The 24077-nt window shown below is 39.6% G+C and overlaps 3 protein-coding genes across 5 annotated transcripts; all 3 read right to left on the bottom strand.

Moving 5' to 3' along the window:
- Positions 1 to 9575: 9575 nt before the first annotated feature.
- LOC137576131 (serine/arginine repetitive matrix protein 1-like) lies at positions 9576 to 12312 on the bottom strand. The gene is given in 7 exon segments (XM_068289018.1): positions 9576 to 9950; positions 10016 to 10474; positions 10537 to 10885; positions 10948 to 11039; positions 11102 to 11524; positions 11526 to 11788; positions 12294 to 12312. Coding segments are annotated over 7 exon segments (1722 nt in total). The 5' UTR covers positions 12298 to 12312; the 3' UTR covers positions 9576 to 9818.
- A 1609-nt stretch (positions 12313 to 13921) lies between these two features.
- LOC137576102 (basic salivary proline-rich protein 2-like) lies at positions 13922 to 17909 on the bottom strand. Its single transcript, XM_068288986.1, has 6 exons — positions 17891 to 17909; positions 16694 to 17385; positions 16540 to 16631; positions 16129 to 16477; positions 15608 to 16066; positions 13922 to 14559 (listed from the first exon to the last, which is right to left on the bottom strand). Exons 1-6 carry the CDS (start codon positions 17892 to 17894, stop codon positions 14428 to 14430), a joined length of 1728 nt encoding a protein of 575 aa, XP_068145087.1. The 5' UTR covers positions 17895 to 17909; the 3' UTR covers positions 13922 to 14427.
- Positions 17910 to 19519: 1610 nt separating this feature from the next.
- On the bottom strand, positions 19520 to 24048 carry LOC137576719 (basic salivary proline-rich protein 1-like). 3 transcript variants are annotated; one of them, XM_068289972.1, is made up of 7 exons: positions 23923 to 24006; positions 22818 to 23089; positions 21321 to 22012; positions 21167 to 21258; positions 20756 to 21104; positions 20235 to 20693; positions 19520 to 20169 (listed from the first exon to the last, which is right to left on the bottom strand). In XM_068289972.1, exons 2-7 carry the CDS (start codon positions 22870 to 22872, stop codon positions 20038 to 20040), a joined length of 1779 nt encoding a protein of 592 aa, XP_068146073.1. In that variant the 5' UTR covers positions 22873 to 23089; positions 23923 to 24006; the 3' UTR covers positions 19520 to 20037. The 3 variants fall into 3 exon arrangements, with proteins under 3 accessions (XP_068146073.1, XP_068146075.1, XP_068146074.1); XM_068289974.1 differs by lacking the exon at positions 22818 to 23089 and having other exon boundaries at positions 23923 to 24048; XM_068289973.1 differs by lacking the exon at positions 23923 to 24006 and having other exon boundaries at positions 22818 to 23821.
- Positions 24049 to 24077: the final 29 nt, after the last annotated feature.

Raw genomic sequence — 24077 nt, forward strand, 5'->3', positions numbered from 1 at the left:
TCGGATACAATTTATTCTTTGGGCTGCGTGTTTTCGCTGTTTTCACTTTTCACCGCTTGCCGCGTGTCGTATCGAAATTTGACTGATCAGATGGTCGCCAATGTAATTGCTTCGTCCCCTTTGGTGAATACTTCTTCGCTGCCTGCACTATCCAACATAAATGTCTTGGAATTCTGGCTTTGGCAATCATTGACGCCAAAATTTGGGCTTTACGTTTGTCTAACAAAGAAAATTATATACACATACGTGATAAAATGTGAATGTCGTTAATGCGTTTTTTCTCTTTTCTTTAGACCTGTATAATTACCTTCTTCTTAAGCAATACATTTTAATTTCCCTTTTTTTTCTTTTCCATCATGAACGAACATACCGAGATTTTGAAAATCTGCGTGCAAAATTTTATTTGCAAAAATTACAAAATTTTAATGATTCAAAGAAAAATTAGCACTTACTCAAGAAATATATCTTTAAATAGAGAACACCAACATCAATGGTTTCTTTTTTTTTTCAATTCAAGCCCAGGAAGGATGGCTTGTATTTACTCGGATTTAAAATTTACTTGGGTTATTTTAACCACCAAAAAAAATGAAATATTAAATTTTTTCCACTTCCTGCAAAGGACTGTTCCGCTCGGTTGCCAATTTGAAAAGAATTTATCAAGATCGTTCGCCTATGCTCTATGCCTAGCTTTGATCTTCGTTTAGACCCGAAGTCAATTGTCAAAGTGACATTATCCGCTATTGGCATAATGGGAAAAAGAAATGTACCACTGTGGTGAACTTTCTTTCTGCAATCAAGCAGTGCATTCGCGGGTCTTTTAAATGCTGCCTTCCTTTCTTTTTTTCCTATTTTTTTTTTTTTCTTTTGAGCTGCAAGTTTTACTCAAGGCACCTCCACAACCACAGACGAATTCTAGAGTTTTCTCGGGGAATTAGTCTGAAAACCTCATTGTTTAATATCCTTGGCATGATATGTTCCTTGTAATTTTCCTTTAAGGTCTTCTAAAACATAATAACAATTCCCTAAACATTCCCTGACTCTAGATTTCACCCATTGAGGATTGAATTTCGCATTCGTATTTTTCTGAAAATTACTCTGGCTGAAGTTTCTTCTGAATACTTCTTGCCCTATCCTAAAATGAATTTGTCGAGTGCGCAAGTTATACTGCTTGGCGTTTTTATCTGCTGCTGATGCAATTTGCTGTTTTATTTCTTTTCTCAACAACTGCAATTGATCGTCTTTCCTAAGGGGATTAAGTGATTCATCTAATAAATTGAACTTACTTAGTAGACTATAATGAGACCCATGTGTGATCATATCAAAGCCAAAAACTGCATGATATGGAGAACAATTAATGCTCACATGATGACCATTCCGCAGAGCACAACTAATTGCTGGAATATGTTCATCCCACTCTCTATGATCATCGTTAAGATAAGCTCTAATCGCTGCTATGATTGATCGGTTCACCCGTTCTGAGGCGTTGGCTTGAGGTGAATACAACGCTGTATATACATGCTTAATACCAAGCTTCGTTAGCCACGCGTTAAATTCGACCGCTTTGAATTGTGCTCCGTTATCGCTCACTATGATTTCCGGAATACCAAACATAAAGAAAATATGATCCTGAAGAAACTCCTGTATTAAACGAGATGTCAACTTCTTCAACGGACAAAGCCAATGAAATTTGGAAAAGTGATCCAAAACTATTACCAACCCAATATGCCCTCGCTTACTGCGTGGATATGGACCGAGCAGGTCTATGTATAACCTTTGAAAAGGACGCATTGAAACTGCTGGCTTTCCCAACGGCGGTTTTAAAATGTAATTCGGGGCTTTGGTAGACTTGCAAATATCACAGTTACGTACATAATCTCTCACTTGTGACACCATGCCTGGCCAATAAAAAAATCTCCTTATTAATTCTAGGGTCTTAGCCATTCCTCCATGTGCTGATATAACACTATTATGAGCACTGCCTATGACTTCAGTAGTCAAACCAGATGGAATCCACAGTTTCCATCTCGATTCTTGATTTTCTAAATTTCCATCATCATGTTCAGTTCGTATATAGACAAAACCATCTTCTACTCGTATATCTGGATATTCTCCCAGACTATCTAAAAACTTTTTCTTCAAATTCTGATATTCACTATCACTAAAACAGTTGGAATTTAAATCAACACCAGGATAAACTTCTTCTAGTGCACTTATTTCGTCTGAAAACATTCTCGAAAGCGCATCAGGTACGACATTGTCCCGACCTCTTCTATGGCTTATCGTGAACTTGTAACTTTGCAATTTCATGGCCCATCTAGCCAACCGTCCCTTCAAATTAGGTTGCTTCATCAGCCACAAAAGGCTCGCATGATCCGTAATCAATTCAAACTCCTGCATCTCAATATAGCATCTAAACCTGTCGATTGCTTCTAATGCTGCTAAACATTCCCGCTCCGTTACACTGTAGTTTCGTTGAGCTGAACTCAGTTTCTTGGACATAAATACAATTGGTTTTTCTTCTCCTTCATCTGACATTTGAACTAACGTAGCGCCTATGCCGACATCGCTCGCATCGCAATGCACATAGAACTTCCGTTCAAAGTTCGGGTTCTGCAAAACTGGAGCTGAAGTCAACGCGGACTTAAGCTTTTCAAAGGATTTCTGAGCTTGCTCGTTCCAGACAAATTTCCTTTTCGACGACAGAAGCTCGGTGATTGAAAAACTAATATCTGAAAAGTTAGGTATAAATCGTCTATACCATCCGACTACTCCCATAAACGCTCTTACTTGGTTAACTGTTTTCGGAATTGGCCATGACTGAATCGCGTCTGTTTTTGATGTGTCAGTTGAAATTCCTCCATTGCCTACTATATATCCTAAAAATGCAACTTTTGTGACACAAAATTTGCTCTTTGCGACATTTAAAGTCACATTCGCCATTCGAAATTGCTCAGCTAGCTTGGCTAACACAATAAGATGTTCCTCAAAGCTTTCTGATACTACACATAAATCGTCTAAGTATCCAAAAGTACAATATTTTAATTCAGGGGGTATTATTTCGTCCATTAGTCTACACATTGTTTGCGCGGCATTACACAAACCAAATGGCATAACCACAAAATGATACAATGGACGACCGGGTACTGTAAATGCTGTGATTGCTTTTGATTCCTCACTCAAACCAATTTGCCAAAAAGCATCCTTCAAATCTATCTTGGAGATGATGTTAGCTTTTGGTAGTCTTGCGAAAATTCCATTGATGCTGGGCAGTGGGTATGCGTCTTTCTTTGTAACCTCGTTAATTCGTCGTGCATCTAAGCATAAACGAACTTTTCCCGGTTTAATCACCAAACGCATGGGCGAACTCCAAGGACTATTTGACTTCTCAATAACTCCTAGCTCTAACATTCTATCGATCTCCTGAAACATAACTTTTTCAACCGCCGGTGAAACTGGGTAAAATCGCTGTTTAATCGGGGTGGCATTGCCTACCTCTATATGATGTTGCAGAAGCTTTGTTCTTCCGAGGCCTTGCCTTTCAAAGTCTGGAAATAGACTAATGATTCCGCCTAAACGTTTTTCTTCTTCTGCTGTCAGCGGAAACTTTTCCTCACCGTCTTTCTCTGGTAATTTAGGCACGTTGCTATTTGAAGTTTCAATCGAGGAAATTACACCCGGGGCCAATTTGAAAGCTTTCCAAAAATCTGTCCCTAATACTACCCTATGCTTAATCGAAGGGATTACAAAGAAATTAATGTCCTTCATCTGCTCCCTATATTTTACGTTCAGTTTTATGGATCCAATAACTGTTTGTGGCTGTCCATCAGCCGTTTTTACTGACGAATTAATTTTGCGAAATTTTGAATTGTGCGACCAGTCTATTTTAGCCAGGTCTGCTCCAATGCAACTAATATTTGCCCCTGTGTCTAATAAGCCTAATTCTAAAAATTGTAAAAATGAAATTGAAGCATAAAATCGGCCATCTACGGCTTCATTAATTACTGAACAAATTAACCTTCTTTTGGTATTTCGTACAGCTTTCCAAAAGTTACGCATACGCAAGGTTGAGCGCTTTGGTGCTCTCTTGACGCATGCGACATTACTATCATCAGAAAATATTCTTTCGCGGACTCTTGCATATTCTTTTAAACGTATGTGGTATGGTTTAATTGGATGTAACTTAATATTCTTTCTATTTGTTTGTAACTCTGAAATGTTTTCTTGCTTTTCTTGTTCAGTGTAATTACGATTTAATCTTTTGTGAGCAACATTTACTAAGGGTCCGTCCGCTTGTTGCCATACGGTGGTCCCTTCCGATAGTTTTCCGTCCGATTTGAACATTTTATGCACTGCGGCTTGTATACTCCTTTTGTTCCGCAGCCGTAACAAAAGATAATCCGATCTTCTAGGCACATGTCCCAGCGATGTCCTTCTACGTCACAGTTCCAACAAACCAAAGAATTCGCCACTCGCTGAACTGCATCTACCTCTTTCACCGACAACTCGTCTTCTGACTGTTCTGTGGCGTCTAGTACTGCAGCTACGGATTTGTAAACGGGCTTAGAAAAATTTACACTCTTGATCGGACGCTTAATTAGTGTCTCTCCCAATAGATTTTCTCTTCTTTGTACTAACTGTCGTAGATGTGACACCGAAACAACTGATATATATAACAATGCTTCACGCACTTCCGGTATCAAGTTACGCTGCAACTGCTGCACTAGTCTATCCTCTTCCAATGGAACCGAAAGCCTACTAACAATGGATATTACATCCTCATAAAAATTATCAAATGATTCTCCAATCTTTTGCTTCCTACTTCTTATTTCTTCAAAAATTAAATCATCATCCTTGTTATCACGATATTGTCTTTTGAGTTTGTCACAAAAATCTGTCCATTCTACTTGCGTGATCTCTTTACGGTATCTCCAATACCAATCTCGAGCTTTTCCAGTTAGGAGAATATGTAGGTTCTTACAGACTACTGAAAAGTCTCCATCTAAACTATCCATAGTTAATGCACGCACTCTGTACAAGAATTCTTGCACGGTACTGCCTTTTTGTGATCCCTCGAACTTTATACCCCAACTCTGGATAATCTGTGTAACCTTTTCGCTCCTAATACTTGATGTAGAAATCGGCGAATTTCTGGGTGAAGATTGTGCTCTAGCCTGCGTATTTACTTCTTGTATGCTGGCTGCTGCTTCATTCGTCTGCAAACTCTCAAACTTCTGATTTATAAGATTCTCTATTCTTTCAAACAATCTTTCGTAGTCGACCGCTGGTGCCGATGTACTAGCTGTGGCGTTGACTCTTGTCTGATGTCTCTCTAAATTTTCTGGTTGAGCGCGTTGTACTCTTCGCTTAGGAGGTCTTCCCTGTCTTTTCGCTTTTCGTAGTGGTTCTACCTCTTCTGATGAATTCATCACCGTATTTTGCGGACTAGTGTCATCAGGTATGGCTGACTGTTCTGGACCAGATAAAAGGTGTGCTTGCCTCTGCTGTCGCGTATTATGGACTTTAGGAATTGCCCCTAGTTTTTGACTGGCTGATAACTCAGTTCTAACTCGTACATCTCTAAGGTGGCATAAAGACTTGCATACCGGACACTCTTGATTTGTCGAAACATAAGTAATTATACAATTTCTATGAAATGAGTGCATACACTTTGTCGTTGCCCTTTCGTGTACGTCTGAAATAACTTGTGAACAAATGCTACACACTTGTGATGAGGATGATCGTGGTGCCTCCTCGTACTCTCTATCACTGTGTACCACTGACATTTTTAAATATTCGATAGCGTTATCAATTCAACCAAATGTTAATCAAATTCTTATATTTTTTTTTTTATTTTTATTATTTTTTTGAATAATAATTTTGAATAATTTTTCTTTTCGGGTTACTCTAAGTGAATTCAGGTGTAATAATTTACTTTATCACTAGGGACTACTCTTGAAATCTGCGTTAGGGATGCTATTTTCTTAGCAACAGGAAATAGAAATTTACATAAGTACACTCATATTTTGGGTAGCGTCTTTCTTTTTAAGCGGTTGGGTTAGGGTCACTCTCTACATCCCATAGTTCCATTCTCAAAAAAAAAATCATCTTCCCTCTTTTATTTGACTTGCACCTACATAAATGAATTTAAAAAGGGATTCGTTACCTGTCTTAATATAGTCTCTCGCTATGCCAATTATGATCTGGGGTTGGCTGATTAAACCATTAATGTTCTCACCAATGTCCTGACCACTCACAATTAAGCTGCTACGGGCTATACTAAAAGGGATAACAAAACTAGACTGACTAGTCTATGTACTCTCTACACTAATACTAGCGGTTGCATTATCCTTGGATGATGTTTCAGCCATTTGTCACAATCATAATTCCAGGTAATGCGTATTCTATTAAAGCAAGAGGTACAGAGTCTAGGCTACCATCATGCCTTCGTCTACTCAACACTTTTCAAACCAGAGTCTAGCTCTCGGTCACATGCCAAAAGTTAGTAGTTTCTGCAGTTTTGACAGTTATTGTTTGACTTGGGTTCATGTTGACAGTTAGCTTTAAAGTATTCGGAACAATTAGTAACCTAGTTGAATATCCGGACCAGATCTCTGGGCATCGCCGGAGACGGTAATTCCAATAATAGTTAACTTTACGATTTTAATTGTTGATAGTATAGAATAAAAATTTAGAATGCACAAAGAAATTAAAAGAAGAAAAGGGGTCAATCTACCAATATGAATTATCTACCTGAGAAAACCTTAAGGAGATAATTATCAAATTAGAATCGGGCCCCTCACGTTGGGCGCCAAAAATTACTGTAACGTACAAAGCCTTCACGTAGCCGATGGGCAGCAAAAATTATTGTATCTAATTAGAATGTGCCCCATGGTTCGGCGGCAAAAAAATTTCTGTAACTAAATATCTATAACCACGACACCACAAAGGCTTACCAACCATTGCATTCGGCAACTATACGTTATTGTGTGAGGCCTATCTTGGTGTTAACACGATTCATCTGCGGGACTCTTAATGCGGCTAGCAAGACAATCGGCTGGGGTGGTTCTTTGATGAATGTGTTTCACCCACTCACACGTCAGCAACTTTAAATAAAGTCCCTGTGCTAAAACTCAAAATAGGATAGAGAGAAAAGAATAGAAGAAAATAGTCCTAGTGTTGGCTGTATAGGTGTATTTACAGCCGCGCTCTCTACCCACCCTACCATGATTTTCCTTTCAGCGCTAGGGGAAAATCCCAGAACAAACATCCTTATTCACATTAGATTGCCCAAAAAGAAAGTTCAGAAAATTACCTCATTATAAAAATCATTATTATTCACTTAAATTAATGTATTCTCACAATCATTCATTTCTTAGAATCTAATATTTCATTCTGTAGTATTCTAAGAACAAAGTTAACTCACATTAAAAAAAACCAAAACCCTTCCATAATATATGCCTATATAAGAAAATTTACAATTTCATAAATGATCAACAAATTAATTTGTAATTACTAAAATAATATATATAGCTCGAACTTTAACGCATATCGATTTATATTCAACGATAATTAAATCAATATCCAAAAAAAAAATATTCTAAATACTCGGCATAATTTCATGAACATTAACTTCTCTTTTTTTTTTTTTTTTTTTTTTTTTAAACTTCGACCCACTGTGCAAAAGCAAAACGCAACGCTTACATATGCAGAGTATAAAAATTAACCGTTCAATTTTTTTAACTCTTCACATACAAAATGTTTTAATAAAACAATTATGCATATTTATTCACTCTTGCCTTTTTCTCTTTTGATACTTTTCACTTTTCAGTACATTCTCTTTTTTTCTTTTCTTTACGCATGATTTTATTTGAAACACATTAGAAGCATATAAAATATATAGAGGGGCAAACGGAGTGGAGATAAGCAACGACAATTGTTTTCGCTTTTGTCTTTGCATTGAATACTCTTGCTTAACGTCTCCGACTTCGCTTTATAATTTGGTAACAAAAAAATGTAGTAGAAAAAACTCACCCTTGTAGCGTCCGACGAAGGCCTTCGAGGAATTGCTGTAGAGGCTATAGATTTAATTTAATTTTTTTTTTTTTTTTGTATTAATTATGTTCACATTTTTCGTTTCGTTACCAAGTAATGCAATTGCTCATGCTTGCTTTTTTTTTAAATTTTTTTTTCTTTTATATTTTCACTTTCTCTGTTATAGATTTTTTTTTTGACCTTTCAATTTTGCATTAGATTTCATTTTCTCATTTTTTTGTTTTTGCTCATTTTTTTTCCATTTTTAGTGTATGTTACCTCGCGACTAAAAAAAAAAATTTGGTTTTGCACAATGGCTCGAAATGTTGCTTTGCGTTTCCTTCTTTGTATGCTTTTTTTTTTTTCACTTGCTTAACTCCCTTTTGCTTTTTTTTTTCTTATTACAAATTTATTACTTGTACACTAACTAGCTTTCGATTATAGTATATTACCTAGGTTTAAACAAAAGAAGAAGTTACAAATTTTCGTTTTCACTACGGCTTTCTGGCTTATACTCTTTTTTTTCTTGATTTTCACTCTGGCTAGACTTTTTCACTATTTTAACTCGGATACAATTTATTCTTTGGGCTGCGTGTTTTCGCTGTTTTCACTTTTCACCGCTTGCCGCGTGTCGTATCGAAATTTGACTGATCAGATGGTCGCCAATGTAATTGCTTCGTCCCCTTTGGTGAATACTTCTTCGCTGCCTGCACTATCCAACATAAATGTCTTGGAATTCTGGCTTTGGCAATCATTGACGCCAAAATTTGGGCTTTACGTTTGTCTAACAAAGAAAATTATATACACATACGTGATAAAATGTGAATGTCGTTAATGCGTTTTTTCTCTTTTCTTTAGACCTGTATAATTACCTTCTTCTTAAGCAATACATTTTAATTTCCTTTTTTTTTCTTTTCCATCATGAACGAACATACCGAGATTTTGAAAATCTGCGTGCAAAATTTTATTTGCAAAAATTACAAAATTTTAATGATTCAAAGAAAAATTAGCACTTACTCAAGAAATATATCTTTAAATAGAGAACACCAACATCAATGGTTTCTTTTTTTTTTTCAATTCAAGCCCAGGAAGGATGGCTTGTATTTACTCGGATTTAATTTACTTGGGTTATTTTAACCACCAAAAAAAATGAAATATTAAATTTTTTTCCACTTCCTGCAAAGGACTGTTCCGCTCGGTTGCCAATTTGAAAAGAATTTATCAAGATCGTTCGCCTATGCTCTATGCCTAGCTTTGATCTTCGTTTAGACCCGAAGTCAATTGTCAAAGTGACATTATCCGCTATTGGCATAATGGGAAAAAGAAATGTACCACTGTGGTGAACTTTCTTTCTGCAATCAAGCAGTGCATTCGCGGGTCTTTTAAATGCTGCCTTCCTTTCTTTTTTTCCTATTTTTTTTTTTTTTTCTTTTGAGCTGCAAGTTTTACTCAAGGCACCTCCACATTTATCAAAAAATGGTTAGATACAAAAGCAAACAATGAAATGCAAAAATTCCTTATTCATACATTTTCAATGTACAAAATCAAGGCCAAAAAGGGAGAAAAAGAGAGTAATAATAGGGATAAGGCGAGGTGAAGGTGTACATGAGGTGAAGATGATTAAATGAAGTTAAAACACAAAATGAAAGAAAAAAAAAAAAAATTAAAAGTGTGGGAATGAGTTGTTTAGTGGGAGCAGATGAAAGTGGGAAGGAAAAAAATATGTCCATTAGAATGATGCCACAATAATTGCTAGCTATTCACTCTCTCTTCTTGTTTGGGTCTGTTCAGTTCAAACGTTGAGTGACTGGCAGCTTCTTGCGACGCCGTCGCGATCGCAGATCCCAGTACTCATAATAACGTTCTTGTTTCAACCACTCTTGATATTTATACCACCATTCTTCCCATTTGATATAGTCCTAAAAGAGAAAAGAAAAATACTTTTCAAAATGCTTCCAAAGACTTTTAATTTCGTGGATCTTACCTTTAAATCCAGATCCCTTAGATAACCACGACTCTTGTAGTATTCATAACGAACGCGTACATCATCCCACGATAGCATACCCGACGGCGCTGTGGTTGCCAACTCTTCCGGGAAATGACCAGCCGGTGCTGGTGAATACGAATAACGACGCGGCGGCGATTCGAGACCCTCCTCGATCATCACTTTTAATGCACCGCCGGCGGAATCTTTGGTGATGCGCATATTTTCCATATTACTGCGATCAGCCATTTTACTCCATTGGGCCATTTTGCCGAAACGTTCCGACAGTGTTAGACGCGTTGTTGCCGAAAATGTGGGCAATGAATTGGTTGCCACCTCACTATCGCTATCCGAGCCACCCGAATCATCTGAATCTGATGAGGAATTAGCCCCATTGCCGCCGCTGGCATTTGTGGGCTTTTTGCGTTTCTCACCTTCAATTTTGATGCGCGGTCGCAGCTACGAAAGAGAAATGGTTTAAGAGAATTTTCATTTTCTTAGTGGGTTTTCTTTGGACTCACCTCCTTTTCTTTTTTCTTTTTCTTGGCCTGCTGAGCAGCAGCTGCTGCTGCTGTTGTTGATGGTGGACCCGAACCACCCGTGGCCGGCTCTGGTGGCTCTGGCGGACGATGCTTAAGACGCGGATCCTCTGGCGGCGGTGAATGACGTGACGAACGGCCAATTTTCATATTATGACCATCATTTTCATGACCCAAATGACGCATTTTGGCCTCGCGATATTTATCAACAGTTGGCGGAGTTGTTGGACGTCCATGGACACGACCATGGGATTCCGGGGGCGGCAATGGCGGTGCCCCAGAACGATAATGGCCACGCGGCTTCGGCGGCGGTGAACGCGGACCGCGGGAACTGGAGAAAAAATGTACAATTAGTTAAAGTCCCAATTAGATGATCTTAATATTCGCACTTACCGAGATCTATGACGATGACTGGGCGAGCACAGAGAACAGGAATCATCCGAACTGCTGCTCATCGAGCTATTTGAACGCGAACGCATCGAATGCTGTTAAAAGAAAAAATGGGTTGTTAATAAAATCAAATGATAAACTTCTGGGCTAAACTTACCCTTGGTGGTGGCGAGGGTGGACGCTTAGAACGCGGTAAAATATGTGCTCCCGGTGGCAAACCACGCTTATCCGACGGCGGCAATGGCGGCGGTGATCGACGACGACCCAACGGTGATCGCGACGGATTTGTTGGCTTACGGGCACCACCGCGACTGTTTGGCTCTGGCGGCGAACGTGGACGTCCACCGTGGACGCCACCATGGCCATGACCATTGCCCGGACGACGCATCATCTCGTTGGGTGATCGTGGTGAACGCGGTCCACGTCCTCCATGCATCGGCATGGGCATTTGTGGCGATCGACGACGCGGTGGCGGCGACAATGGCGGCGATTTACGCAAACGGGAGCGACTACGCGAATGGGGGGAGCGTGAGCGTCCATAACGCGCCGATGAAACTGAACCCTGCGAAGGTCCTCCAACGCCTCCCCCCTCCCGGCGGTGGTGGATAACGACTGGCACTGCCATAATTTGGTGCTCCCGCATCGCGTCCATCGCGTTCGGATTCGCCAGAACTGCTTTCGCCTTGTATATACATTTTCTTGTATCCAGTGTGTCGCCAACGATTTGGATCCTTTTCCTCGGCTTCAATAAGCTTCTTGTCCCAATAATCATTGGTGGTATTGGCTCGTGCCTTCTTCATGACGTTATCGATTTCACGTCGCTTACCAGCGGGTAAAGATGGATCTGCAAGGAAAGTAAAAATTTTTTAATTAATATAGAGATCATCGAATTGTTTCTATGAACCTAAAACTTTAAATTTCCTATATTCATTCGATAGAATTACATGATAATAATTCCTTCATTCCTTCAAGCCAGTTTTTTAACAATATTTTTAAGAGAAGTAACGAAATTCTCAATGCAATTACTATTATAGTTTGGTAAATGTATGTCCAAATTTATTTCTTATGGCTAAGTGTGTAAAGGGACGATAAGAAACCAAAATCAAGTTCGTCTACGTTTCAGTGGCGCAATTTGGCTTCAACTTGTTCTGGGAACAGGAATTTCAACGAACGATTTAGTTCAAAATTGGTAAAAACAATTTATACATATAGAGTGATAAACTGACGTTTCCGTGAACGATATTTGCAAACCACAAAATCAGTCGGATGAACAAGCATTTAAAGTTTTCCAAAAAACTATTTCAAAGTTCTAAAGTTGCCCTATGGATTCAAATAACAAAATAACTCACACATTTAACCGTTATTCGTTTCCGTAATTTTCAAAAACTATCACTTTTTAAAACTTGAATTGTTGTTTTACTTGCTTATCGTCTTATCCCTTTGGGAGTGATCTTGCAAATGAGTGCGAAATGCTCAAGTCTATTTTAGGTTAACTTGAGTAAAGACCTCTTCTGTTACTTCTTCTTTTATTATCATCGGCTTAAACGCTTCTGTTAATATTCTTTATCTTCTAGGTATTCAGGTAGGAAATTCTTGATGTTTTTGGGTTTTTCCTTTCGCCGTCCATGTTTTAGATAACATGTACCGACGAGTGTACGCATACATATGCAAAACGAGAGCACAGCGACACAGACATGTGTTCATCGTTCTGCGATCTGTGGCAGACTGAATTATTTTCGATGCGTAGCGACAGTGCTGCGAGCGAACGTTTTTCGCTCTCGCTGCGACCGCTCTCTGGGGTTCTACGCTGTTCGGCTTTTGCCGAAGTTCTCTGGGGTTCCAGACTCAGGCTAGCATTTGTAAGCAAAAAAACTTGAGTTTGACGCATCTATGTATTCTATGGTTAGTGATTCATATAAAAATAAATTAAAAAATATAAACAAAAAGAAAAAAAAAATAGAAATAAATAAAAAAAATAAAAATAAACAAAAAAAACCTTCATTAACGATAATCGGAGTTGGGATTCGAACCAGTGCTATTCCGATCGCCAAGCGAGCACTCTATGCCAATACTTCTTGATATTCTTTTCACAGAGGCATTACCTATTCGCATTGTCGCTTTTTTGTCGAAAATCAAAAATTTTGGTTGAGGGAACTATTGAAATGCGATGTTGTACAACTTCACGTCACACACACACACTACGAAGCCTGAGCATGTACCGACGAGTGTACGCATACATATGCAAAACGAGAACACAGCGACACAGACATGTGTTCATCGTTCTGCGATCTGTGGCAGACTGAATTATTTTCGATGCGTAGCGACAGTGCTGCGAGCGAACGTTTTTCGCTCTCGCTGCGACCGCTCTCTGGGGTTCTACGCTGTTCGGCTTTTGCCGAAGTTCTCTGGGGTTCCAGACTCAGGCTAGCATTTGTAATCAAAAAAACTTGAGTTTGACGCATCTATGTATTCTATGGTTAGTGGTCCTATCAATGTCAAATTGCCTATATCACTTGATATCTGTATTTTACTCGCTCTGACATTTTTTTAACAATTCACTCGATTTGAATTTATTGTTATTGTTCGAAAAATATAGAATAATATTGAAGTTATAATTATGATTATTATTTAAAGTTGAAAGAAAATAATTCTTTCAACAAATTACAAATCATCCATTTATAACGGAAATTTATTTTCAAAGGAGCATAGTGGCGCCGTTCGACCAACAAAGTTACTAAACTATAATAGGGGGTGAACTGTAAAAATACAGGGTCGATTACTCTTAACAGAACTCTGTTACGTTAGTTAACAGGAATTTTTACAGACTATGTTAAATGTAGCGGCAAATTTTTAAAATTTAAATAAGTAAAGTAAATTTTTCCGATCGCCATAAATTTTTTTATAAGAAATTATTACAAATAGAATAGAGAAGCATAATAATTCAGAGTCTATTCATAACATTAAGTAGAACACAAGGTTGTTAAGTTTTTTACTAATTTTGTATTTTATTTTCCATTTTTATTAGTGTAAATGTGCGGGGAGGATAATTGAAGCGTTTACAAAAATGTCTTTAATGAAACCCCCCTTTTCTACTTTTCTCCTGTCTTCGTTTCTCACCGATTACACAATAGATATATATATATATATATATATAAACACTTTAGATATTGTTTATCAAAAAATGGTTAGATACAAAAGCAAACAATGAAATGCAAAAAATTCCTTATTCATACATTTTCAATGTACAAAATCAAGGCCAAAAAGAGAGTAATAATAGGGATAAGGCGAGGTGAAGGTGTACATGAGGTGAAGATGATTAAATGAAGTTAAAACACAAAATGAAAGAAAAAAAAAAAAAATTAAAAGTGTGGGAATGAGTTGTTTAGTGGGAGCAGATGAAAGTGGGAAGGAAAAAAATATGTCCATTAGAATGATGCCACAATAATTGCTAGCTATTCACTCTCTCTTCTTGTTTGGGTCTGTTCAGTTCAAACGTTGAGTGACTGGCAGCTTCTTGCGACGCCGTCGCGATCGCAGATCCCAGTACTCATAATAACGTTCTTGTTTCAACCACTCTTGATATTTATACCACCATTCTTCCCATTTGATATAGTCCTAAAAGAGAAAAGAACCAGAGGGCCGGGGCTAACTTCGACCGCGTCAAAGTTTGTATACCCTTGCAACTTTTTTGGTAACTCTATCCTTACCTATTAGCCATCAATGTGGAAAAACGTTTTATCTAAAAAGGCTTAAGCTTGAGAAAGAATGGCTTACAATCATAGGAAATAACGAAGATATTGATCAAAGTCACTGTTTTCGACCAATCGTTCCTATGGGAGCTATATGATATAGTCACCTGATCTTGATCAAATTTGGCATAGTCGCCTATAGGCGTAGTAAACTCTCTAATATTAAGTTTCACGACAATAGCTCAGAAAATAACGAAGGTATTGAGAAAGTCACTGTTCGTGACTTGGCCGTTTGTATGGGAGCTATATTATATAGTCACCCGATCTTGATCAAATTTGGCATAGTCGCTTATAGGCGTAGTAAACTCTCTAATATTAAGTTTCACGACAATAGCTCAGAAAATAACGAAGTTATTGAGAAAGTCACTGTTCGTGACTTGGCCGTTTGTATGGCAGCTATATGATATAGTCACCCGATCTTGATCAAATTTGGCATAGTCGCTTATAGGCGTAGTAAACTCTCTAATATTAAGTTTCACGATAATAGCATAGAAAATAACGAAGTTATTGAGAAAAGTCACTGTTCGTGACTTTGGGGTTTGTATGGGAGCTATATGATATAGTGGTCCGATCCGGCTGAATCCGAGATATACAACGCCTGCAGTATATACAAGCCTACGTGCAAAATTTCAGCTCTGTAGCTCTTACGGTCTAGGAGGAGTTTGCGTTGATCCAGACGGACGGACGGACGGACGGACGGACGGACGGACGGACGGACGGACGGACGGACGGACGGACATGGCTAGTTGAACTCGTCTCGTCGTGCTGATCAAGAATATATATACTTTGTATGGTCGGAGATGCTTTGTTCTATGCGTTGCACACTTCTGACCAAAATTAATATACCCTTTTTGCAAGGGTATAAAAATACTTTTCAAAATGCTTCCAAAGACTTTTAATTTCGTGGATCTTACCTTTAAATCCAGATCCCTTAGATAACCACGACTCTTGTAGTATTCATAACGAACGCGTACATCATCCCACGATAGCATACCCGACGGCGCTGTGGTTGCCAACTCTTCCGGGAAATGACCAGCCGGTGCTGGTGAATACGAATAACGACGCGGCGGCGATTCGAGACCCTCCTCGATCATCACTTTTAATGCACCGCCGGCGGAATCTTTGGTGATGCGCATATTTTCCATATTACTGCGATCAGCCATTTTACTCCATTGGGCCATTTTGCCGAAACGTTCCGACAGTGTTAGACGCGTTGTTGCCGAAAATGTGGGCAATGAATTGGTTGCCACCTCACTATCGCTATCCGAGCCACCCGAATCATCTGAATCTGATGAGGAATTAGCCCCATTGCCGCCGCTGGCATTTGTGGGCTTTTTGCGTTTCTCACCTTCAATTTTGATGCGCGGTCGCAGCTACGAAAGAGAAATGGTTTAAGAGAATTTTCATTTTCTTAGTGGGTTTTCTTTGGACTCACCTCCTTTTCTTTTTTCTTTTTCTTGGCCTGCTGAGCAGCAGCTGCTGCTGCTGTTGTTGATGGTGGACCCGAACCACCCGTGGCCGGCTCTGGTGGCTCTGGCGGACGATGCTTAAGACGCGGATCCTCTGGCGGCGGTGAATGACGTGACGAACGGCCAATTTTCATATTATGACCATAATTTTCATGACCCAAATGACGCATTTTGGCCTCGCGATATTTATCAACAGTTGGCGGAGTTGTTGGACGTCCATGGACACGACCATGGGATTCCGGGGGCGGCAATGGCGGTGCCCCAGAACGATAATGGCCACGCGGCTTCGGCGGCGGTGAACGCGGACCGCGGGAACTGGAGAAAAAATGTACAATTAGTTAAAGTCCCAATTAGATGATCTTAATATTCGCACTTACCGAGATCTATGACGATGACTGGGCGAGCACAGAGAACAGGAATCATCCGAACTGCTGCTCATCGAGCTATTTGAACGCGAACGCATCGAATGCTGTTAAAAGAAAAAATGGGTTGTTAATAAAATCAAATGATAAACTTCTGGGCTAAACTTACCCTTGGTGGTGGCGAGGGTGGACGCTTAGAACGCGGTAAAATATGTGCTCCCGGTGGCAAACCACGCTTATCCGACGGCGGCAATGGCGGCGGTGATCGACGACGACCCAACGGTGATCGCGACGGATTTGTTGGCTTACGGGCACCACCGCGACTGTTTGGCTCTGGCGGCGAACGTGGACGTCCACCGTGGACGCCACCATGGCCATGACCATTGCCCGGACGACGCATCATCTCGTTGGGTGATCGTGGTGAACGCGGTCCACGTCCTCCATGCATCGGCATGGGCATTTGTGGCGATCGACGACGCGGTGGCGGCGACAATGGCGGCGATTTACGCAAACGGGAGCGACTACGCGAATGGGGGGAGCGTGAGCGTCCATAACGCGCCGATGAAACTGAACCCTGCGAAGGTCCTCCAACGCCTCCCCCTCCACCTCCCGGCGGTGGTGGATAACGACTGGCACTGCCATAATTTGGTGCTCCCGCATCGCGTCCATCGCGTTCGGATTCGCCAGAACTGCTTTCGCCTTGTATATACATTTTCTTGTATCCAGTGTGTCGCCAACGATTTGGATCCTTTTCCTCGGCTTCAATAAGCTTCTTGTCCCAATAATCATTGGTGGTATTGGCTCGTGCCTTCTTCATGACGTTATCGATTTCACGTCGCTTACCAGCGGGTAAAGATGGATCTGCAAGGAAAGTAAAAATTTTTTAATTAATATAGAGATCATCGAATTGTTTCTATGAACCTAAAACTTTAAATTTCCTATATTCATTCGATAGAATTACATGATAATAATTCCTTCATTCCTTCAAGCCAGTTTTTTAACAATATTTTTAAGAGAAGTAACGAAATTCTCAATGCAATTACTATTATAGTTTGGTAAATGTATGTCCAAATTTATTTCTTATGGCTAAGTGTGTAAAGGGACGATAAGAAACCAAAATCAAGTTCGTCTACGTTTCAGTGGCGCAATTTGGCTTCAACTTGTTCTGGGAACAGGAATTTCAACGAACGATTTAGTTCAAAATTGGTAAAAACAATTTATACATATAGAGTGATAAACTGACGTTTCCGTGAACGATATTTGCAAACCACAAAATCAGTCGGATGAACAAGCATTTAAAGTTTTCCAAAAAACTATTTCAAAGTTCTAAAGTTGCCCTATGGATTCAAATAACAAAATAACTCACACATTTAACCGTTATTCGTTTCCGTAATTTTCAAAAACTATCACTTTTTAAAACTTGAATTGTTGTTTTACTTGCTTATCGTCTTATCCCTTTGGGAGTGATCTTGCAAATGAGTGCGAAATGCTCAAGTCTATTTTAGGTTAACTTGAGTAAAGACCTCTTCTGTTACTTCTTCTTTTATTATCATCGGCTTAAACGCTTCTGTTAATATTCTTTATCTTCTAGGTATTCAGGTAGGAAATTCTTGATGTTTTTGGGTTTTTCCTTTCGCCGTCCATGTTTTAGATAACATGTACCGACGAGTGTACGCATACATATGCAAAACGAGAGCACAGCGACACAGACATGTGTTCATCGTTCTGCGATCTGTGGCAGACTGAATTATTTTCGATGCGTAGCGACAGTGCTGCGAGCGAACGTTTTTCGCTCTCGCTGCGACCGCTCTCTGGGGTTCTACGCTGTTCGGCTTTTGCCGAAGTTCTCTGGGGTTCCAGACTCAGGCTAGCATTTGTAATCAAAAAAACTTGAGTTTGACGCATCTATGTATTCTATGGTTAGTGATTCATATAAAAATAAATTAAAAAATATAAACAAAAAAAAAAAAAAAATAGAAATAAATAAAAAAAATAAAAATAAACAAAAAAAACCTTCATTAACGATAATCGGAGTTGGGATTCGAACCAGTGCTATTCCGATCGCCAAGCGAGCACTCTATGCCAATACTTCTTGATATTCTTTTCACAGAGGCATTACCTATTCGCATTGTCGCTTTTTTTGTCGAAAATCAAAAATTTTGGTTGAGGGAACTATTGAAATGCGATGTTGTACAACTTCACGTCACACACACACACTACGAAGCCTGAGCATGTACCGACGAGTGTACGCATACATATGCAAAACGAGAACACAGCGACACAGACATGTGTTCATCGTTCTGCGATCTGTGGCAGACTGAATTATTTTCGATGCGTAGCGACAGTGCTGCGAGCGAACGTTTTTCGCTCTCGCTGCGACCGCTCTCTGGGGTTCTACGCTGTTCGGCTTTTGCCGAAGTTCTCTGGGGTTCCAGACTCAGGCTAGCATTTGTAATCAAAAAAACTTGAGTTTGACGCATCTATGTATTCTATGGTTAGTGGTCCTATCAATGTCAAATTGCCTATATCACTTGATATCTGTATTTTACTCGCTCTGACATTTTTTTAACAATTCACTCGATTTGAATTTATTGTTATTGTTCGAAAAATATAGAATAATATTGAAGTTATAATTATGATTATTATTTAAAGTTGAAAGAAAATAATTCTTTCAACAAATTACAAATCATCCATTTATAACGGAAATTTATTTTCAAAGGAGCATAGTGGCGCCGTTCGACCAACAAAGTTACTAAACTATAATAGGGGGTGAACTGTAAAAATACAGGGTCGATTACTCTTAACAGAACTCTGTTACGTTAGTTAACAGGAATTTTTACAGACTATGTTAAATGTAGCGGCAAATTTTTAAAATTTAAATAAGTAAAGTAAATTTTTCCGATCGCCATAAATTTTTTTATAAGAAATTATTACAAATAGAATAGAGAAGCATAATAATTCAGAGTCTATTCATAACATTAAGTAGAACACAAGGTTGTTAAGTTTTTTACTAATTTTGTATTTTATTTTCCATTTTTATTAGTGTAAATGTGCGGGGAGGATAATTGAAGCGTTTACAAAAATGTCTTTAATGAAACCCCCCTTTTCTACTTTTCTCCTGTCTTCGTTTCTCACCGATTACACAATAGATATATATATATATATATATATATAAACACTTTAGATCTTGTTTATCAAAAAATGGTTAGATACAAAAGCAAACAATGAAATGCAAAAAATTCCTTATTCATACATTTTCAATGTACAAAATCAAGGCCAAAAAGGGAGAAAAAGAGAGTAATAATAGGGATAAGGCGAGGTGAAGGTGTACATGAGGTGAAGATGATTAAATGAAGTTAAAACACAAAATGAAAGAAAAAAAAAAAAAATTAAAAGTGTGGGAATGAGTTGTTTAGTGGGAGCAGATGAAAGTGGGAAGGAAAAAAATATGTCCATTAGAATGATGCCACAATAATTGCTAGCTATTCACTCTCTCTTCTTGTTTGGGTCTGTTCAGTTCAAACGTTGAGTGACTGGCAGCTTCTTGCGACGCCGTCGCGATCGCAGATCCCAGTACTCATAATAACGTTCTTGTTTCAACCACTCTTGATATTTATACCACCATTCTTCCCATTTGATATAGTCCTAAAAGAGAAAAGAAAAATACTTTTCAAAATGCTTCCAAAGACTTTTAATTTCGTGGATCTTACCTTTAAATCCAGATCCCTTAGATAACCACGACTCTTGTAGTATTCATAACGAACGCGTACATCATCCCACGATAGCATACCCGACGGCGCTGTGGTTGCCAACTCTTCCGGGAAATGACCAGCCGGTGCTGGTGAATACGAATAACGACGCGGCGGCGATTCGAGACCCTCCTCGATCATCACTTTTAATGCACCGCCGGCGGAATCTTTGGTGATGCGCATATTTTCCATATTACTGCGATCAGCCATTTTACTCCATTGGGCCATTTTGCCGAAACGTTCCGACAGTGTTAGACGCGTTGTTGCCGAAAATGTGGGCAATGAATTGGTTGCCACCTCACTATCGCTATCCGAGCCACCCGAATCATCTGAATCTGATGAGGAATTAGCCCCATTGCCGCCGCTGGCATTTGTGGGCTTTTTGCGTTTCTCACCTTCAATTTTGATGCGCGGTCGCAGCTACGAAAGAGAAATGGTTTAAGAGAATTTTCATTTTCTTAGTGGGTTTTCTTTGGACTCACCTCCTTTTCTTTTTTCTTTTTCTTGGCCTGCTGAGCAGCAGCTGCTGCTGCTGTTGTTGATGGTGGACCCGAACCACCCGTGGCCGGCTCTGGTGGCTCTGGCGGACGATGCTTAAGACGCGGATCCTCTGGCGGCGGTGAATGACGTGACGAACGGCCAATTTTCATATTATGACCATCATTTTCATGACCCAAATGACGCATTTTGGCCTCGCGATATTTATCAACAGTTGGCGGAGTTGTTGGACGTCCATGGACACGACCATGGGATTCCGGGGGCGGCAATGGCGGTGCCCCAGAACGATAATGGCCACGCGGCTTCGGCGGCGGTGAACGCGGACCGCGGGAACTGGAGAAAAAATGTACAATTAGTTAAAGTCCCAATTAGATGATCTTAATATTCGCACTTACCGAGATCTATGACGATGACTGGGCGAGCACAGAGAACAGGAATCATCCGAACTGCTGCTCATCGAGCTATTTGAACGCGAACGCATCGAATGCTGTTAAAAGAAAAAATGGGTTGTTAATAAAATCAAATGATAAACTTCTGGGCTAAACTTACCCTTGGTGGTGGCGAGGGTGGACGCTTAGAACGCGGTAAAATATGTGCTCCCGGTGGCAAACCACGCTTATCCGACGGCGGCAATGGCGGCGGTGATCGACGACGACCCAACGGTGATCGCGACGGATTTGTTGGCTTACGGGCACCACCGCGACTGTTTGGCTCTGGCGGCGAACGTGGACGTCCACCGTGGACGCCACCATGGCCATGACCATTGCCCGGACGACGCATCATCTCGTTGGGTGATCGTGGTGAACGCGGTCCACGTCCTCCATGCATCGGCATGGGCATTTGTGGCGATCGACGACGCGGTGGCGGCGACAATGGCGGCGATTTACGCAAACGGGAGCGACTACGCGAATGGGGGGAGCGTGAGCGTCCATAACGCGCCGATGAAACTGAACCCTGCGAAGGTCCTCCAACGCCTCCCCCTCCACCTCCCGGCGGTGGTGGATAACGACTGGCACTGCCATAATTTGGTGCTCCCGCATCGCGTCCATCGCGTTCGGATTCGCCAGAACTGCTTTCGCCTTGTATATACATTTTCTTGTATCCAGTGTGTCGCCAACGATTTGGATCCTTTTCCTCGGCTTCAATAAGCTTCTTGTCCCAATAATCATTGGTGGTATTGGCTCGTGCCTTCTTCATGACGTTATCGATTTCACGTCGCTTACCAGCGGGTAAAGATGGATCTGCAAGGAAAGTAAAAATTTTTTAATTAATATAGAGATCATCGAATTGTTTCTATGAACCTAAAACTTTAAATTTCCTATATTCATTCGATAGAATTACATGATAATAATTCCTTCATTCCTTCAAGCCAGTTTTTTAACAATATTTTTAAGAGAAGTAACGAAATTCTCAATGCAATTACTATTATAGTTTGGTAAATGTATGTCCAAATTTATTTCTTATGGCTAAGTGTGTAAAGGGACGATAAGAAACCAAAATCAAGTTCGTCTACGTTTCAGTGGCGCAATTTGGCTTCAACTTGTTCTGGGAACAGGAATTTCAACGAACGATTTAGTTCAAAATTGGTAAAAACAATTTATACATATAGAGTGATAAACTGACGTTTCCGTGAACGATATTTGCAAACCACAAAATCAGTCGGATGAACAAGCATTTAAAGTTTTCCAAAAAACTATTTCAAAGTTCTAAAGTTGCCCTATGGATTCAAATAACAAAATAACTCACACATTTAACCGTTATTCGTTTCCGTAATTTTCAAAAACTATCACTTTTTAAAACTTGAATTGTTGTTTTACTTGCTTATCGTCTTATCCCTTTGGGAGTGATCTTGCAAATGAGTGCGAAATGCTCAAGTCTATTTTAGGTTAACTTGAGTAAAGACCTCTTCTGTTACTTCTTCTTTTATTATCATCGGCTTAAACGCTTCTGTTAATATTCTTTATCTTCTAGGTATTCAGGTAGGAAATTCTTGATGTTTTTGGATTTTTCCTTTCGCCGTCCATGTTTTAGATAACATATATCTACCTGTTATGCGTGCAGCTGTGGGCTGCCTATCCATATGCAGCTTACGTGAAGCCATCGCTCGATGCGATGCCGATTTTTATTATAGCACGAAACCGAATATCTCGCGCACGATTAATAAACAATTTCGGATCTCTCTATATTTGTATAAAGATATCTACTTTGATTTAACACGGCTCAGCACTTTTACCATTTCAAATACAAATTATTGCATTTTTTTTTTATTTATTTCTCTTTTTTTCTTTTTGCATTCAAAAAAACACAAACAAAAATAGCTGCAAATATATTACAATTATAAAACATGAGAGAGAAAAAGAGAGAGAGAGACATAGGCATTAGAAATGGCGTACAAAAACAACAGCAATTAACAACAACAAGAGCAATAACAATGAGGTGGTACGAGAGAAGGGTCAGAGAGCGAGAACAACAGAGAGAACATAGAAAAGTTATTAATGTAGCAAACGCGAACGCGAGGGCAGGTCAAAACGTATCGTAAAAGGAGATCAAACGCAAACGGCAGCTGTCATATGTCATCGTCAAGGAGAGCGAGTAAGACAGAAATAATCCGTACGCGTACCGACCCGGCTGCGGCTGCCCATTGCTATTTTTCAATTCGTTCTCCGAGGGGGACGCAGTGGGGAGACAAAGAGAGTATAATAGGCCACGGGGTCATGATGCAAGGGGCTTGTGGTGGCGGCAGTTCGAGGGAACCCGTTGATTGTTTTTGTATACAATGTTTTTATCTCAGTTCATTTCGAAATCGCGTTCGAGCCTTTTTTTTATTACAAGGAAAACCAATTTTCATCATTTTCGTTTCCTACATTTCCATTTTCATTATATTTTTCTTCGCTTTTTCTTCTAACTTACACACACACACACTCACATACACACACACAATGCAGCACACAGACGCACGACGTCCCGTATTTGCTTTGTCAGCAGAGTAAGAGCGAGAGAGAAAGAGAGATACATAGATAGGCGATTGAGACACCCGAGACCGACGTAAATTGTTTAATTTTTCATTTAAACAATTTTCGCAACAAAACGCTCTGCGATAGTGCAACGATAAATTAAACGATAGTAACAATCACTAAACTAATTTGCTTACATTTTTTCACGTTTTGCTTGCACGCTTGTGTAATTTTGGTTATGATTTAACAAAATTTTAGACGCGTTGCTAGAGCTGGGAAAACTATCGATGGCACTATCGATACTATCGATAGTATTAAATAGTCCGATATATCGATGGTAATTTGTCGATAG

The sequence above is a fragment of the Drosophila tropicalis genome, unplaced genomic scaffold (assembly GCF_018151085.1).
Source record: "Drosophila tropicalis isolate 14030-0801.00 unplaced genomic scaffold, ASM1815108v1 contig_593, whole genome shotgun sequence".
Taxonomy (NCBI): Eukaryota; Metazoa; Arthropoda; class Insecta; order Diptera; family Drosophilidae; genus Drosophila; species Drosophila tropicalis.

Coding starts and splice junctions, on each gene's coding strand:
- LOC137576719 (XM_068289972.1), bottom strand. CDS start 22,872: ATGGCTTCACGTAAGCTGCATATGGATAGGCAGCCCACAGCTGCACGC. Junction 21,105..21,166: donor AGTCATCGTCATAGATCTCG/GTAAGTGCGAAT, acceptor TTTTTTCTCCAG/TTCCCGCGGTCCGCGTTCAC. Junction 20,694..20,755: donor AAAAGAAAAAAGAAAAGGAG/GTGAGTCCAAAG, acceptor TCTCTTTCGTAG/CTGCGACCGCGCATCAAAAT.
- LOC137576102 (XM_068288986.1), bottom strand. Junction 16,067..16,128: donor AAAAGAAAAAAGAAAAGGAG/GTGAGTCCAAAG, acceptor TCTCTTTCGTAG/CTGCGACCGCGCATCAAAAT. Junction 14,560..15,607: donor TAAGGGATCTGGATTTAAAG/GTAAGATCCACG, acceptor TTTCTCTTTTAG/GACTATATCAAATGGGAAGA.